The sequence below is a fragment of the Portunus trituberculatus genome, chromosome 25, assembly GCF_017591435.1.
Source record: "Portunus trituberculatus isolate SZX2019 chromosome 25, ASM1759143v1, whole genome shotgun sequence".
NCBI classification, from domain to species: Eukaryota; Metazoa; Arthropoda; class Malacostraca; order Decapoda; family Portunidae; genus Portunus; species Portunus trituberculatus.
This window is the reverse complement of record NC_059279.1, coordinates 9,767,756-9,786,614: the sequence shown is the minus strand read 5'-3', so window position 1 is coordinate 9,786,614 and position 18,859 is coordinate 9,767,756. Positions and strand designations below refer to the sequence as shown.

Here is an 18,859-nt window from a genome sequence, read left to right as displayed (position 1 = left end):
CTGAGGCATGGTTTGGAGTACTCACTTTTCTTTTAAATTTTGATATTCAAGTGAAGGGTGCATGTGTGGTAAGTGCATGTAGTTTTGTGTGAAGAAGGAGAGTTGTCTTTAGAGGGCAAGCTGTGACTGCCCCCTTGAGTTGTGAGACACAAAGGAAAACGTTCAGTGAGATCAGAACTAGCTTTAATGGAAGGTTCACAGCATCCCCTCAACTAGTCCTATTAGATCTCGCTGGGAGTAATTTATCGTTTCAGTAGGTGTCTACTACCTCCTCCTGAAAAACTTATAATCTAAACTGGAACTTTACGTCTATTTCTAGCCAAAATATTTTCTATGAATTTAGGCAATCTGCATTGTCTCCTGTCAGTATTTCTCATTCTTCTAGCTGCTAACTGCATATAAGGATCTTATTTATCCATACAGAGAGTATGCTTCTCTGGCTAGTACAGTGGTAATGTGCTGGCCTGGCATTGCTAAGGTCGGCAGATTGAGTCCCGCTTGGGCTCATGAGTTCAAGCCATTTACTGGGAGGTTACTGCTGTGGTTGAGCACAACAGTGGGGAGTTAGGTTTGCCTGGCTGACATTCTGGAGAGCACCAACAGTGGTGGATACTGGAACTAAAATCCAACGAACTTTAACTTTTAAATTTATGTATGATGGGAAGTTCCACTCACACAGCTCTTTTAGTGTAGATGGAGTGGAATCAAAAGCTTTTTGTCCTATTCTTTGGACAAAAAGCCTTTTTCTCAAAATTGCAATGTTTTATCTCTTGCTATCTTCTGTTGCTTTTTTATACCAACTGCTCTTTTGATCTCGCTAACTGCATGCCTCCCCTCTTCCTGTGCCTTTGCTGCACAAAACAATCTTCTTCCTTTCAACCCTATTCTGTCCACATCACTAATTCTCAATCATTCATCTTTATTTGTTTTCAAGGACTGGTACCTCAGTGGGTCTTTTTTTATTACATGTTTATTGCCCTCAGCTGGTGGTTCTCCTACATAAAAAAGCAAAAAAAAAAAAAAAAAAAAAAAAAAAACATTTGAATGAATATTACCATGGAATATTTTCCAAAGAGGATAACTTGTACTTTTACTTCTAGTAATATCAGCAGAAATTCTATAGTGTTTATAATAATTTAACAGTTCCCTACATTCTTGCATATATATAGTTTACTATTTATTTAGGTCACCTATTGAGAATTAATCAAACTAATCAGTTATGCACAATTATTTAAGAAATTAATAATAATTCTGAAAGATAGATACCTAATAATTACAATCATTAGAAGAACTTGCTCAATATGCCTAACAATGTCTACCTTTTCTGCTTCCAGCACCCTGATACAGAGGATTTATCAGATGAAACTGCCCACATAAAGACTCAATCCCAATACAATACAAATGAATATAATGAATTGGCTCAATCACCAAAACAAAAAGGTTTCTTATTTTTAATAAAAAAAAATGTCAAGGAAGATCCAACCTTTAGGACATTTCGCAGACCAAGAATGACTGGATGACGAGAGTTTATGTCAGTTGTGTGGAGGGTGTCATCCACCACCATGTGGAACATCACATGAACATCTGCCAGGTTGGAGTGTCTCGTGATGTAGAAATCACCAGCTTTCAAGTGCTGAGGGACTGGAGGGGGAGGCTGAAAAGTAAAGATAGAGTGAAGTTAAGTATGGAGTAAAGTAAATAATAAAGTTAAGCATGGTGATATACCAAATTAATGCAGTGGAGTAGTTAGTATTTTTGACACTCTCGGCAGCCTGCAGCCTTCAAGTTAGCTGTCCTTCCTAGAAGTAACACAATATTACATTGCACATTAACCCTTAAAGTTTATAAATACAATAACTCCATCATAAATCGAACTAATTGAGGGAAAGGCCAATCTGAGTTACCAAAGGAATTTTTCTTCCTTTTTTCAAATGTTCCACACCTGTTACTACAAACAGTTGATATGATCTGTGTAATGTACACTTAACTCTCTAATACAGTGCTTTCCACTGTCATGTTTTAATGCTATCGTGCCTACTTAAAAAGCTACACATATTTCTATATCATGCATGAAATTACTGACATTGCGCACAAGTCATTCCAAAACTAATGGGTTATAATGTAGCATGATAGTTGAGTTTCTCTACATACTTTTATTGAGAAATAGTTCTTCACATATTTCCCCAATGTACCCATCCACCTTAGCTACTAATCTTCCACAATGAGGTACTGTATTTGACAGCACACCATTTCATTGCAAGAAGTAGCTCTGCTCGCTGTCAAGTTTCTTGGATCACAGCCCATAGTGTCTCTGTGCAGTTTCCGCCAGAAGCCAGAAGTGATGTCACTGAATTGAGTTAATCCATGCTCAATAGAGTAAATTGTGTTATTTAATCACATCTCCTTAAATATCTAGTCGCATTAAATCAAAATCGCGTTATTCAAACTTGTGTTAACCAAGAGTTCACTGTATCTCATTGTGGGATGCAGAAAAGTGTTCTCTACCTATCAATACAAGCTAGGCCTGTTTTTTTCTTATGTAGGAGAGAAGGCCAGCCAAGGGCAACACAATGAGGGAGAGAAAAAAAAAAAAAGGCCCACTTGGGTGCTGGTTTTCTAAAGGATAAGTAAAGGGTTAGCCAAAATTAGGGAGCGAATATCTTGATACCTCCCTCTTAAAAGAAGTCAATTCATAGGAAGACAGAAATACAGAAGCAGGTTTGGAGTTCTAGAGTTTCCCAGTGAAAGGTATGAATGGTTGAGAGTACTGGTTAACTCTTGCATTAGAGAGCTGGACAGAATAGGGATGAGAGGAAGAAGAAAGCCTTGTGCAGCAAGGGCACAGGAGGAAGGCCTGCAGTTAGCATGATCAATAGAACAGTTAGCATGAAAATACCAATAAAAGATAGAAAGAGATGCAACATTTCGGCGGTAAGAAAGAGGCTAAAGAGTCAGTCTGTCAGAGGACGGGAGTTGATGAAACGAAAAACTTTTTTATTCCAACCTATCTAAGAAAACTGTGTGAATGGAATCCCCCAAAACATGTGAAGAGTACTCCATGCATGGGCAGATAAGGCCCTCGTATAGCGTAAGCAGTTGGAGGGACGAGAAAAACTGGCCGAGACGCCTCAGAATGCCTAACTTCACAGAGGCTGTTTTAGCAAGAGATGAGATATGAAGTTTCCAGTTATGATTATGAGTAAAGGACAGATAAAAAATATCTAGTGTGGAAGAGGGAGACAGTTGAGTGTCATTGAAGAAAAGGGGTTCATTGTCTGGAAGGTTGTGTTGAGTTGATAGATGGAGGAATTGAGTTTTTGAGGCGTTGAAAACTACTAGATTTTCTCTGCCCAATCTGAAATCTTAGAAAGATCAGAAGTCAGGCATTTTGTGGCATCCCTGTGTGATCAGTTGACTTCCTGAAGGGTTGGATGTCTCTGAAAGGACGTAGAAAGATGTAGGGTGGTAACACTAGCATAGGTGTGGATAGGGCATGAAGTTTGGTTAAGATTATTAATGAACAATAGAAAGAGAGTTGGTAACAGGACAAAACCCTGAGGAACACCACTATTAATAGATTTAGGGTTACTCTCCCCATTAAATTAAATCCTATTGAACCTTAAGTTTGCTATCTGATCATTTGTTATTCAATCTGGTTTTCAGGAATGTAATACGTACAATCATAAACCAAGGGAAATCTATACGCACATGATTTAAGGAGTGAATGGAAGGACAGTAACTGCTCAAGATCCTTTCTGTTGAATATATTCTCTTGGATAGTATAGAGCATCAGATAAACATAAATACACTAAAAATGAAATTTATCCCATATGACTCACTGGAGCATCCTCATCGCAGTCATAGTGAGGAGGCGGATGATCTCGACGCCACTGCACCACCTGTGGCACTGTGTTACGCACCACCTCCAGCTGGTCCTCCAAGTCAGGGAAATGGAGCTCCGTGGATTTCCGACACACACGTCCAAAGTCTGTACGTTAAATTGTATTTAGCTTGTCATGTCAATGTTACAACAGTCTTTACTTATTAAACCAAATATTACTTGTTTAGGTCATCATGTCATTATTATAACAATTATTACTTATTATACCAAATATCAGTCTTTAATAATTAGACTGATAAATAATATATAATGTGCCAGACTTTCTCAGCGTCAATAACCTGGTAAGAGAGTTATTACCCCGTTTAATGCCAGTGTAAGTGTTGATGCGGTCATCAACAAGCAGCACCAGACCATTCAGGTTGTGAGAGTACAGGCTCATTGAAGTTTGGATCCTCTGAGGTGGTATGTCACTGAAAATTACTTCTGTTACAAAGAATAAAGCTAGATAATTTAGTCATGTTCTAAAACTACACTGAATCATCAATGAAGAGAAACTTTCTCTCTTTGTCTATTACTGCAAATTGCCTGTTATCGAGAGCAATTAATCTGTGAGACCATAAAACATCCCCTCTTCTTTTTTTGGTAATTTATTCTTTCAATAATGCAAAAAAATACTGATATTTTATCCATCTTACTCTACACTCAGTGTTGAAATAAAAGAGATTCAAGAAGTGTTCAGTAATAAAAATTTGTCTTAGCAAGAATAGATGAACTAATGACATAACTTCCCTTTTGGTGTAATAGCCAATTCCCATATGGTCTAGTGGCATCCTTTACAAGTACTTAATGACTACCTGAAGGACCTTGCTGAGGTGGCAAAGGAGGGGGAGCATGATAAGGGATCATCAGGGTCAGAGTAGACTACCTCCACACTACTGCCCTCACCATAGATCACAATCTTGCCTTCTTTCTCTAATGCTGCTCCACCTCCTTACCTTCTGTCTCTGTCTTTCTTTCTCTCCCTGTTTTCTATATAAATTGGTGCATTTCTGAAATTATTTCCAAAATCATTCTAACTTTAGCTCCACATTACTACTGAGGAAAAATTAATGGGTATCTCTATAGAAAACTGTTCCCCTATTCTAAACATGGCATCTTAGCAGGGAAGTGAGACCCTGCTGAGTGCTGATACCTTGCAGTTTTACAATAGAGCATTGACTTGCTGCAAACTCACCATATGGCCACCCTCACAGCCAATCTAAGGCAGTAATCTGGAGTATGAGAGTATGAGAGAGAGAGAGAGAGAGAGAGAGAGAGAGAGAGAGAGAGAGAGAGAGAGAGAGAGAGAGAGAGAGAGAGAGAGAGAGAGAGAGAGAGAGAGAGAATCGGGCAGCTGTGTTGTTGACATTGCTTACTTTCTGGACTGTACTTAGGACACAGTTTGCTAATTATTTCATCTAGAAGAAAACCCAGCCCATCTTATACTAAATCACCCTCAGTCAAAAGAAGAAAGAACTGAAATTGTAGACCTCAAAAACCAGTAAATGAAGACAAAAATCAAATGATTGTGGAGGTTTTTTTTTCTGCACGTTCATTACCCACAGCATTCTCTCTTTAAGTGTAGAAATTTCATTAACCTCTCTTGCCCAACAACATTCAAACAGAAATGCATAACTAGTATTTCCCATAGGAAATAATGGAAATAGCGGGGATGCGTTCTGGGCTGGTTCCCAACATACCACATGGGTTAAGAAAAAATTATATATATTTCTATTAGCTTTTTACAAACCTTGCCCCCAAGAAAGGATTGTTTTGTAATGCATAAAGTGAAATCTTACGTGGAATACCAGAAAATAAAGCAGAGATGAGATCGCCCATTGACAATGCGGAGACTCATGGTGACTCAGCCACTTCTTCTTCTTGTGACCCTTTTAGCCTGCGTGTTGTCTTTCACTACAAAATTTATGTTTCCACTCTTCTATTGCCTGCTATAATGGATATCATATCTTAGTATTCATATATGCTCATGCCATGAGGATAACCTGGACTCCATGGCAGTGAGTGATACTGAATATGAATACTATATATAATGAATATGAATACTAAGATATGATATCCATTATAGCAGGCAATAGGATTGGAAACATAAATTTTGTGGTGAAAGACAACATGAAGGCTAAAAGGGTAACAAGAAGAAGAAGTGGCCGAGTCACCGTGAGTCTCCGCATCATCTGTGGACGATCTCATCTCTGCTTTATTTTCTGGTATTCCACGTAAGATTTCACTTTATGCATTACAAAACAATCCTTTCTTGGGGGCAAGGTTTGTAAAAAGCTAATAGAAATGTTGTTTTGTGAACATAAATGCATACATAAGACAGTAACACCACCTCCAGAGGTGGTGTTCCCAGCAACCTCAGAGACACCTCATCATCATCCAAGAGTTCATGGGTGCCATTTCTCGGCAGGAGGTTGCTCTGACATTGTTAAAGAATCTTGGATCCAGCTCCAAGAGCGCTAGAGACAGGCAGGGAGCCAGCCAATCACAGCGAAGCTGCCACGTTCGGTCCCTCACCTGGCAAATTCAAACCCAGAAAATTCGCTAAAACGGATGTGGTTGTACGTTATGCGGACTTTTTGGTCTAACTTTATATAGTACATTAAACCAGAAATTTGTTAGACTTAACGTTGTTAAGTATTATATATATATATATATATATATATATATATATATATATATATATATATATATATATATATATATATATATATATATATATATATATATATATATATATATATATATATATATATATATATATATATATATATATATATATATATATATATATATATATATATATATACAGGCAACCCCACTAAATGAAGGGGTTACGTTCCTAAAAAACCTTTCATTAAGCAAATTTTCATTAAGCGAACCAATTATAATAAGTCTAATCCCTGACTTGAGCTTCCATTGAGAGTAAACAAAGCAAGAGTGCATCATAGTAAAATAAAAGGTTTAATGAAAGTAAAAATTATGAAGTTAAACATTTAAGCAGTTTGATTTAAGACTAAGTCATTATAATGTACACTAATGTATGTATGTAAGTAACTTTATAATGTTGATCTTAAATTTATGAAGGGAGGGAGAGTGGAACGGGAAACACGCTAGCTGCAACCTGTGGAATGTAAACAAAGGGCACATCATTGTACCGCATACAAAACTTATGTACCACATTTCCACAAGGCTTTCCATTTTATCCATTGCAGTAAAAAATTCAGGTGGTTCTTTTAGGTTGCAAGGAAGATATGATCTCACCAGCCTTCTTAATAGAGTCTGCTGACTTGAAAATGGAAGACAGTAGATGGAGTCAAGCCATGGTGGGAAGCAATGCTATTAGCTTTCTCGCCTCTCACGTATCTGTGAATAATATCCAGCTTCACTTTGAGAGTAAGAGATTTCCTGGTCTTCTTAGCAACGCTAGGCGACATTGCAGGGAGTTTTGGTGGCATGTAGAGCGAAGGAAGACGAACTGCTGCTGACGTTGTTATTGTTTTGAACTAGGGGAGTGAGTGGTGTGCGTTTTGTCCACGAGAGACGCTGGTGCATTCAAAAGCTTGTTGACTTGCGTGATACAGCGGGGGTTTCAAACTTGGAAAAAATTACCTGAATAAAATTACGTTAAAGCGAGTTTGGTGTTTGTTAAACGAGCAGATGGTAGTAAGAGAAAACCTTTGTTGTAGCGAGTGTGAACCTTCATAAAGCGGGGTTTGTCTGTATATATACAAATATATTTACATCTATTTATCAATTTTATTGATTTGAGATTATAGCATCATTCCAATTAACAAGAAGATTAATTTTATTATAAAAGTGTTAATTAGAAACCATAGATCTTAATTTGACTAAAAATTGACACTAAAGGAAAATGCTGTACTGTCATACCTCGCCGAACACAAATTCGCCGAACACGAATCTCGTGTATATACAAATCAGTAAAATATACCATATTTCGCCGAGCACGACTTTGATTCGCGATTGCACGATTTGGTCTGCATTTTAATCTTCGGCTGGTCCTGGTGGATGGACGCGACCTCCCCTCCCAAGCGTCATGGACTCGCCCCACACAGTTGGGGGAGAAGGCTTTGATGACATGACTGAGGAAGATGTGAATGATGTGATTGATTCACATGATGCTGAGCCTTTACTTGAAGAGCTGCTGCAGCTGGAGGAAAAAGAGGCAAGAGGAGGTGCTGATGATGAGGATCTTGATGATGATGAAGAGACCAAGCCTGTCTTCACCATCAAGACTCTTCGTAATTTGCTGAAAGTCATGGAAGATGCAACATCCCTCTTCACTGAAACAGATCCCATCCTGGAGAGGAGCATTAAGTTCAAGAGGGGTGTTGAGGAGCTTCTTGTGCCCTACAAGGAGACCTTACACCATATGGAAGCATCTGCCTGTCAGAGGCCCATCACTTCGTATTTCAAGCCCTCTCCAACCAGCAAATAAACTAAATACGGTACTAGTACTGTAGTTAAATAAATTGTGTTTGGAACTTCATCTATTGTTTTTTTGTGTGCTTTTGGTAAAAAAGTGTTTTTTTGGGAGGATCTGGGAACCTAACCCCTATTTTCCCATAGGGCCTATTATTCGCCCAACACGAATCTCGCCGTGCACGACGAGCTCAGGAACCTAACTGTCGTGTTGGGCGAGGTATGACAGTATTTCGTCTGATTCAAGATGACGGAAAGCCACCTCAAGCCCCAGCCCTAATAAGCACAATTTCCTACCTTTCAAAGATAAGCTTGAGCTTATAAGAAAGTGTGAGGCAGTTATAACTCACAGTATTGTTGCAGTGCAAATGGGTGTCCCTAGATCAACAGTATCAACAATTTGGAGGAACAAGGACAAGTACCACGAGACCGCTGCAAATTATTTCCGAAAATGTACTGTACAGCACCCTAATGTATTTAATAAAAAAAGTTAGATATAAATGAAGCTTTTAATAGTACTGATTTAATTTAACTTAGTTTTTTTTAGAGGTTATTGTGATGTTTTTAGGGGGTTTAGGTTGGAGGTTGGTCCTTATCCCCCCTAATTCTTAAGTATTTTATGGGAAAAATTGCTTCACGATTCGAATAAACGCTGATTCAACCGATGAAAAACCGCCCTGACCCTGTTGAATTGCAAGGATCCCCTGTATTCCATACATGGGCGGATGAAGTCCTTGTAAAGAGTTAGCAGTTGGAAGTGTAAGAAAATTTGGCGGAGATGCCTTAGAACATCTAACTTCACAGAAGCTGTTGTAGTAAGAGATGAGATGTGCAGTTTCCAGTTTAGATTATGAGTAAAGGACAGACCAAGAATATTCAGTGTAGAAGAGGGAGACAGTTGAGTGTCACTGAAGAAGAGGGGGATAGTTGTCTGGAAGGTTGTGTTAAGTTGACAGATGGAGGAACTGAGTTTTTGAGGCATTGAACACTACAAAGTTTTCTCTGCTTCAATCAGAAATGTTTGAAAGATCGGAAGTCAGGCATTTGGTGGCATCCCTTTGTGATCTATTTGACTTCCTGAAGGGTTGGTTGTTTCTGAAAGGACGTGGAAAGATGTATGGTGGTATCACCAGCATAGGAATGAATAGGGCAAGAAGTTTGGTTAAGATCATTAATGAATAAGAGAAAGAGAGTGGGTGACAAGACAGAACCCTGAGGAACACCACTGTTAACAGATTTGGGCAAAGAACAGTGGCCATCTACCACAGCAGCAATAGAAATGTCAGAGAGAAAACTTGAGACAAACCTGCAGAAAAAGATAGAATTTGAGATCAAAGTTTTGTGTCAGACTCCATCAAAAGCTTTTGATATGTGTACTGCAACAGCAAAAGTTTCACCAAAATTTTTAAAAGAGGATGACCAAGACTCAGTAAGGAAAGCCAGATCACCAGTAGAGTAGCTTTGATGGAAACTATACTAGCGATCAGATAGAAGAGTGTGAAGTGAGAGATGTTTGAAAATCTTCCTATTGAGGTTAGATTTTAAAACTTTAGACAAGCAAGAGATTAAAGCTATAGGATAGTAGTTTGAAGGATTAGAACGGTCACTCTCTTTAGGAACAGGCTGAATGTAGGCAAATTTCCAGCAAGATGGAAAGGTATAAGTTGATAGACAAAGTTGAAGGACTTTGGCCAGGCAAGGTGCAAGCACAAAGCACAGTTTTTGAGAACAATAGGAGGGACCCCATAAGGTCCATAAGCCTTCTGAGGGTTTAAGTCAATCAACAGTGCATCAGAGAGAGGAAGCAACATCCAAAGCAGCATTGCCAGTATCAGTCAGATCCAAGTACATTATGATAGCACAGAATTTCTTTTCTTATTTTAATATCAAGAATAGTATAGATTCAATGGTGAAATGTTAGCATTTTCTCTATATTGCAACAGTGAAACATAGTTGGAGAAGGGTTCTTCTGTGGAACTAAGCAAAAGCAAAGTGGCAGTGCACTCGGTGTAACACATGAGACAGCTATAGACTCACTGCTTTGGGTGCCCAAAGCATTATGTATTAGTGGGTATGAAATTGCCAGTGCTACACAAATGGAAGATCTCATTGGAGCCTTGAACAGCATGATGACAGTAGGTTAACATGACTGATACTTGTCAAATTAGCATGGAATTTGTAATGATAATGCACAAAACTAAAAGTCCAAAGAATTTAGGACTAGGCACCAAACTCGAGGATTGTGAAACTTCAGAGGGGTGTGTAATCTTAACTGGAAACTTCACATCTCTTCTCTAGCTAAAACAATTTCTACAAAGTTAGGCATTTTGAGTTGTCACCACCAATTTTTCTCATGCCCCCAACTGACAAGCCAACTCTGTACAATGAATGGCCTTAGCTGCCCATATATGGAGTATTTGTTGCATGTATGGGTGGGTTCTACTCTCACAGTTTTATTAGACTGGGTGGAATTATAAGTTTTTGCCTTAGCAATTCCTCTCCTCTGACTGTCTTCAGTGTCCAAACCACTGTAATGTTGCATCTCTTGCTATCTTCTACTTCAATTTTCATGCTAACTGCTCTTCTGATCTAGTAACTGTGCTGGATGCCTACATCACAATATATGAAGAAACAAGAAATGAGGGAAATACGGATATATGATAGTATGCCAGTACGTAGCGTGCTATTACACCCAGCTATAAAAAGGATTAGGAGCTAGGGCAAAGGGTCAAAAGGAAAGCAATTTTAATTACCCAGGGCAGGGTAGCCAGTAAACATCCTGGGACAGACATGTTGCTTCCGCACATGTGGGCTTTCACCTGACTGGTGAACGGTACTTGAGGGGCGTGTTATTGTATGTCAAGTCTGACCCCTCCCCTGAATTCTCTGAAGGAAGGTTGGAGAGGTATGTGTCAGAGAGAGATGAAAGAAGAGAGAGGAAGCAGAGAGGACAACCGTGGCTCTGAGCGGGCTGCCCTCGGCTGCATAGCTGAAAGCAGCATGAATGTTTTATACTTAATAAAAACAATAAGTGGAGCTCTAAGTTGCAATGCCATCTTTTGATGTAAGTTAGAAAGGAAGAGGAATCATGATAGGATGTTCAGGTATTATTTTAGTATACGTGTTTATGTGTATGTATTTGGATCAATATGACACTGATATACTGTACTTACATTCCCGTGTTACAAGTAAAGAATGTGGTGTTGCTTGGATGGATAAGTTTCATAATGTAGTTACTTGTGTGTATTCATGTATGAAATTAAAGTCGTTCTTATATATGGTTACAAGAGAAAGTGGTTTTGTTCCATATGAGATTTGTTGAGTGAACTTACTTGTGTGGATATATCAAGATTTGTCATTATATTCGGTGGTGTGTTACGCTGTCATTTTCACGAAAGGAGTAAGGTACCTATATGTGTACGGTAATATATTTAGGGTTTATTACATTGGTTGCTTGTATTCATGCACCAAGTAAAGATAATTCTTATATATGGGTAACTGGTTGAAAGGGGGAATGTTGTAATTACTGCATATGAGATTTACTGTTGAATAAAGCACAGTGTTTAGATATTGATAGATGAAGAAAGTTTGAATTATTGCACAAGACAATTATGTTCAGTGACAAGTTACGTTATTGCATTCATATATGAGATTAAAGTCATTCTTATATGGATGTAAGAGAAACTATAATGATTTGCAGTAGAGAAAGTGACAGAAGTTGTGATTGTCATTTGCCAGCGCTGTATTGAATATCTTATGCATTGATATTATTTTTGTTAATTAAAGGTAGAAAAAACCTTTGACTGTTTATAACCAGTAGCTAGAGAATTTGTGCAACATCGTGCAATAGCTCAGATCACGACAACTGCATGCCTTCCCTCCTCCATTGGCCTTGCTGCACAAGACTTTCTTCTTTTTCCCACCCCTATTCTGCACATCTCTTTAATGCATGAGTTAACTAGCATTATCAATCATTCATTCCATTCCCTGGTATACTCTGGAACTCTCTACCTGCTTCTGTATTTCCATCTACCTATGACCTTAATTCATTACAAAAAGGGAGGTTTTTAGACATTTATCTCATTCTTTTAGCTAACTCTCAGATCTGTTTGTGGAGTGACAACTAAATTTTTATTTAATTGGTTTTGTTCCCCTTGGTCAGATTTCCCCTCTTAAAGAGAGAGAGAGAGAGAGAGAGAGAGAGAGAGAGAGAGAGAGAGAGAGAGAGAGAGAGAGAGAGAGAGAGAGATTAAATGGAAGGACTGAATACAAACTGAAATGAGAGAAAAAGGACTGACTATCAACATGGTAGGAGACAGAAGCAGGTGGAAGTGGTTCATCCTAAACAGTGACCCTGTATGAACAACAGGTAGTGAGCTAATAACAAAGATGACAAACAGAAAATATTAAGAAGTTCATAAAAGAAAGGATATATGAAATAGCTGAAGAAATTAGTTGAACTTATGAAAAGGTTTTACATCTATGTTTAACAAGGAGGTAGATTTTACTGAATCAAACAATGAAGTACAGCAAGAAAGGTTTCAGAAAATTATAATGAAAAATAGGATTTTTTTATGTAAAATCCATTTTTATCTACATACTTTCCCATAATCATTAATTATTGCTTAAAACCCCCATCCCACAGCAAACTTACCCCATGTCTAACAGCTCAAGGAAAGAAATTAAAGAAATACAGTAATCACCTGTGTATCCCGATTATAGCAGCCAAGACCCCAGTGGATACGGGAAATATCTGGATACACAGAATTTCCTCTCCCAACCCTTATAAATTGAGAAAAAAACATGTGCATAACCCAAATGGGTAAGAAAACAATTAATGAAAGCACATTAAATGTATAATCTGGAACAAAAAATGGTACATAAGCAGTACAAGTGGTGGTGGGATGTACAGGCAAGCCCCGCTTAACGAACAGGTCACGTTCCTAAAAAAACGTTCGTTGTGCGAATTTTTGTTAAGCGAACCAATTATAACAAGTTTAACCCCTGACTTGAACTTCCATTCAGAGAAAACAAAGTGAGAGTGCATCATAGTACAGTAAAAGGTTTAATGAAAGTAAAAATTATGAAGTTAAACATTTTAATTAAATTAAATTAAACAGTGTAATTTAAGACTAAGTCATTAAAATGTACACTAATGTATGTATGTAAGTAACTTTATAATGTTGATGATCTTAAATTTATGAAGGGAGGGAGAGTGGAGCACGAAAGATGCTAGCTGGCAACCTGTGGAATGCAAACAAAAGGCGCATCATTGTACCGCATACAAAACTTATGTACCACATTTCCACAAGGCTTTCCATTTCATCAATTGCAGAGTCACAAGTTTGAGTGGTTCTTTTACCTTGCAAGGAAGATACGGTCTCACCAGCCTTCTTAACCCTTAATGTATGGTGATCATTTCGGGATGATTGCAGCGTCGTATCCAGAGATGCGGTGATCGTTCCAGGTATCGTGATTTTTCCGTGCTAAACATTTGAATCTCTCCCCCTCACTATTGGTCCTGGGGCAAGTGGAGGTATCTGGCATCTTTTCTCGCTCGCTTCCTCGAGCCTTGAGACATATGTTCCCTCACAATAGGTCATCTTTTCCCATTTCAAGGCAACATCTGGCAACCCCCTGTGACCCGGATGGAGGAAATGGTACTCCGAGTGATGTTATGTCAGTGTTACTCAGTAGTGACACTGAGGACAGTGATGAAAATTAAGACAGTGATTTTTTATTGAGACAGAAGAAAGTGAACACTACAGTAGTGATTCTGATAGTGATCTGGGAGACAGAGACCAACCCTCACAGCGACGTTCATAAACCTCCTCATGTACTCCCCTCGAGCAATGCGCTGGTGTGTGTCACCCATGGTTGCCTCTACAGGACTGTGCTTATCGGCCTAGTCATGTGAATCATATTGCTAATAAGATTTGCCAGATTACAATTATTATAGAAATCCACAATACTTGTAATAAAGGTAACTCTTGATTTACGCGATAGATGCAATCCAAGAAGCATCGTGTATATCAAAATTTGTGTAAAACAAACATGTAATTCTCATAACAAACAATAGATAATAGGGGGGATGCAGGATGTGGTCCAAAAAAATTTGTACAAAATACTCTATTCATTTGGCTAAATTAACATGTTTTTATCATTTACCATTCTAAATACTAGAAGTGTATTTAAAATAAATGGAAAAGCAAGAAATAATAAGAGAAAGCAAAAAATAATAAGAGAAAACAACAAAACAAAGAATACGTAAACAAAACACTCACTACGTCACTACCTTCACCACTCACACCACAGTCAGTCACCATCTTCCTCTGAGCTTTACCACTTTATCAAAAATAACCCCACATGCAGAAGATGAAGGACGTTTTGGATCCATCTTGGTGAATTATAGGCAGATTGAAGAGATTCCGTCTGTACTCAGTGCTGGCAGACTGTACATGAGGCACGAGAAGAGCAGGAGCTGGATCCAAGATTCTTTAACAACGTCAGAGCAACCTCCTGCCATGAAATGGCATCCATGAATGCTTGGAGGGACGGTGACGAGGTTGCTATCAGGTTGCTGGGAACACTACCTCTCGAGGTGGTGTTACTGTCTTATATATATAATTATATTCACAAAACATTTCTATTAGCTTTTTACAAACCTTGCCCCACAAGAAAGGATTGTTTTGTAATGCATAAAGTGAAATCTTACATGGAATACCAAAAAATAAAGCAGATATGAGATCGGCCACAGACAAGGCGGAGACTCGAGGCAACTCGGCCGCTTCTTCTTTTTCTTGTGACCCTTTTACCTTGTGTGTTGCTTTCACCACGATATTTATGTTTCCACCCCTCTGTTGCCTGCTATAACGGATATCATATCTTAGTATTCATATACGCTTATGCCATGAGGATAACCTCGACTCCATGGCACTGAGTGATAGTGAATTACTAATGAAATACTGCGGTGTTTCATTAGTAATTTACTATCACTCAGTGTCATGGAGTCGAGGTTATCCTCATGGCATGAGCGTATATGAACACTAAGATATGATATCCATTATAGCAGGCAATAGAGGAGTGGAAACATAAATATTGTGGTGAAAGTGATAGTGAATTACTAATGAAATACTATTGCGGTATTTCATTAGTAATTCACTATCAGAGAGAGAGAGAGAGAGAGAGAGAGAGAGAGAGAGAGAGAGAGAGAGAGAGAGAGAGAGAGAGAGAGAGAGAGAGAGAGAGAGAGAGAGAGAGAGAGAGAGAGAGAGAGAGAGAGAGAGAGAGAGAGAGAGAGCACTTGCACTGTGTTATCAGAGCTTTGGGGGTATTTCTTAGCGGCGGGTTCTGAAACAGGTTCGGAGATAATTTTTTGATATGCAATAACTTTGCTCTCAGAGGTCATAACATGTTGAAAACTACATCGTTGTACTCAGAATAACACAAAGAAATATACTTTTATAAGGAAGAAAATCTTTTAGCATTTTTGACAGGTGTGATTTTTCCCCGCTGTAACAGATGGAAAGCAAATCAACTCCCTGTACTTTAACGGTTAATGGAGTCTGCTGACTTGAAAATAGTAGAGACAGTAGATGGAGTCAAGCCATGGTGGCGAGCAATGCTATTACTTTTCTCGCCTCTCTCGTGTCTGTGAATATTATCCAGCTTCACTTTGAGAATAAGAGAGTTCCTTTTCTTCTTAGCAACGCTAGGCGACATTGCAAGGCTGGTTGCAAGGCGTTTTGGTGGCATGTTGAGCGTGAGATGAAAAGCTGGTGCTGGACCCTGTTTTTGTTTTGAACTAAGGGCGGGGAAGGGTAGGGGGAGAGAGTGGTGCGCATTTAGTCCATGAGAGGCACTCTGTGTATTCAAAAGCCTGTCGGCTTGCGTGATACAGCGGGGTTTTCAACTTTCAAACCTGGAAAACATTACCTGGATAAAAATTTGTTAAACGAGTTTAGTGTTCGTTATACAAGCAGATGGTAGTAAAAGGAAACATTCGTTGTAGCAAAATTTTGTTGCATGAACGTTCGTTAAGCGGGTGTTGCCTGCACATACAACAGTAAAGGCAGCATCAAACTAGTACTTTTCTGTCAACTTTTGTCGAAGCTCGTCGTCAAACACAAGCTGACTACCGCCTTTGTCGCGTTTGTCAACTGTAAACAAACAAAGCGCACCCTTCACTCACCAGCAAGTCGCTGATATTTTTTCGTTGCTATTTTTGGCCTCTTTCGTTCTCTGAGAAACTCTTAAAACAGCTTTGTCCACTCATAAACAACAGAGCAGCTCATCTTGGCCAGTTGTTACTTGGAAGTTCTGCCTTGGAGCATCACAGTCCCAGAGAAATGTAAACAAACAACTAAACCACTTTTCATTGCTAGGCCAGAAGAGGAAAAAGAAATAAAATATACATATGTATGTATATATATTTATATATATATATATATATATATATATATATATATATATATATATATATATATATATATATATATATATATATATATATATATATATATATATATATATATATATATATATATATATATATATATATATATATATATATACAGTAAGCCCCCGAATTTAGCGAAATCCAGCTTAGCGAAACCCTTATTTAGCGACTGTCTGGAAAAAGGCCAACCCCTCAAGTTTAGCAATTTTCTCTCATATTAAGAGAATGCACCGCACTACACTGTCCCGCCTCCCGCTCACTCTGAGCCAATCGCATGTCTGTTTGGCCGTGACGACACTAAGTCTTGAGCTATTGTGTGTGTTAATCCAGTGTGTGAACTCATTTTTTGTGCTCCGATCCTTGCTGTTTAGCAAGTTTCGCTATCACCATGGCCTCCACTAGTGGTTCCGCGGGTGTTGATTCTCGTGAAGGTGGCGATGTTGCAGCTGTAAATGGGGACTCGAAATGGGGACTTTGGGCGGACGAAAGACTGATTGGTATTTTTCCCTATTTAAAGTAGTATTCAAATTGGGCGAAATTCCAAATTAGCGATGTTTTCGGCAGACTAATAGGATTTGAAAGGTTAATAAAAACCAAATTGTAGAGATATTGTTATAATTCGTTTCACATCTCATTTTACATTCTCTGAATTTATTTAGTAAACGGGTTTAAAGATGACATCGGCCAAGTGACGGCCTCCATTGTCAATGCACTGAGCTACCCGATTCTTGAAGTTTTGTTCAACTCTTTCGAGCATATTGACGGGTATGTCGGCGATGGCTCGGCGAATGTTGTCCTTTAGATGAAGTAGGGTCCGTGGGCGATCAGTATATTTGAGGTAACCCCATAAAAAGAAATCACATGGAGCCAAATCAGGTGAGCGCGCAGGCCACGGAAGATCGCCTCTCAAGGATATGAGACGCTTGGGGAAATGCTCCCTCAAAAGTTCCGTTGACCCTCGCTCTGTGCGTGCCGTGGCTCGATCTTGTTGAAACCACACATTACCATTTCTTCCAGGTTTGGGATAAAAAATGTCGCAATCATCTACCTGTAGCAAACTGCATTCACCGTAACAGTGCCTTCATTTTCTTAAAAAGAGTAAGGACCAATTATCCCTACTCTTGAAAATGCACACCACACAGTGACACATTCACAATGGAGTAGCCTCTGATGAAGTTCACGTGGATTGTTAGCGCTCCAATAATGCATGTTTTGCTTGTTCACACAGCCAGAAATGTGAAAGTGAGCTTCATCACTAAAGAACACGAGCGCGTCATGAGGCAGGTTTTCACGGAGCGCTTCACATGCATTTCAGCGGGCATTAAAATCATCTTTAAAACTGTTTAATAAATAAATTCAGAGAATGTAAGATGAGATGTGAAATGAATTATAACAATATCTCTACTATTTTGGTTTTTATTAACCTTTCAAATCAGCAAGTTTCTATGCCACACCCTTTATATATATATATATATATATATATATATATATATATATATATATATATATATATATATATATATATATATATACAGTAATCACCTGCATATCCGGAGCTACCCGAAAGTGTATTCAAACCTACCACGCGAGCGATCCCTCGATCCTGCTGGGCAGCAGCACTTACTCCCATACCCTCCCACTCACCAATTATTTGAGTAATGGTCCCACTATTCTGCAAGTTTATAGTGTTCTTCGTCATTCAAATATGGTAGGAGTGTACGTACATCCCACCACCACTTAAGGGAACCATCCTGTGGCCATGGTACCGAAAAATATCAAAAATATCGAAAATGCCCAAAACACCACCAGAGCATCCCCGAATATATGGCAACATAGTGATGGAGTATTTTGGGGAAATACGCTAAAATATGTGGGATATTTAAACTTTAAAGGGCTCCTGCCACGCCCAATGCAGCCTGGGGCTCCCCCCCCCCACTCGCTGTATCATAAATGACGATCACAAGCACGGAAAAAGCCATGAAAATTGGTTTCTTTGGTAAGGAAAGCTGGGCGCTGGCAAACTCAGTACTATGGCGTACACAGGAACACACCCTCTCCCA

The 18,859-nt window shown here is 38.8% G+C and overlaps 1 protein-coding gene across 7 annotated transcripts in view; it reads right to left on the bottom strand.

Moving 5' to 3' along the window:
• Positions 1-1,396: 1,396 nt before the first annotated feature.
• The window catches only part of LOC123508985 (protein C12orf4 homolog), a 219,796-nt gene continuing 202,333 nt past the window's right edge, over positions 1,397-18,859 (bottom strand). For 6 of the 7 annotated variants that reach the window (XR_006676067.1, XR_006676063.1, XR_006676062.1 and 3 more), the window contains 2 exons: positions 4,199-4,311; positions 3,846-3,988 (listed from right to left, as the gene is read on the bottom strand). Coding sequence is in view for 1 of the 7 variants with exons in the window: in XM_045263089.1 (XP_045119024.1) it covers positions 1,421-1,654; positions 3,840-3,988; positions 4,199-4,311 (496 nt within the window). In the remaining 6 variants the exon portion in view is untranslated. Of the gene's footprint in view, positions 1,655-3,839; positions 3,989-4,198; positions 4,312-18,859 lie in introns of those variants that run through there. The other variant, XM_045263089.1, reaches the window with a different exon arrangement.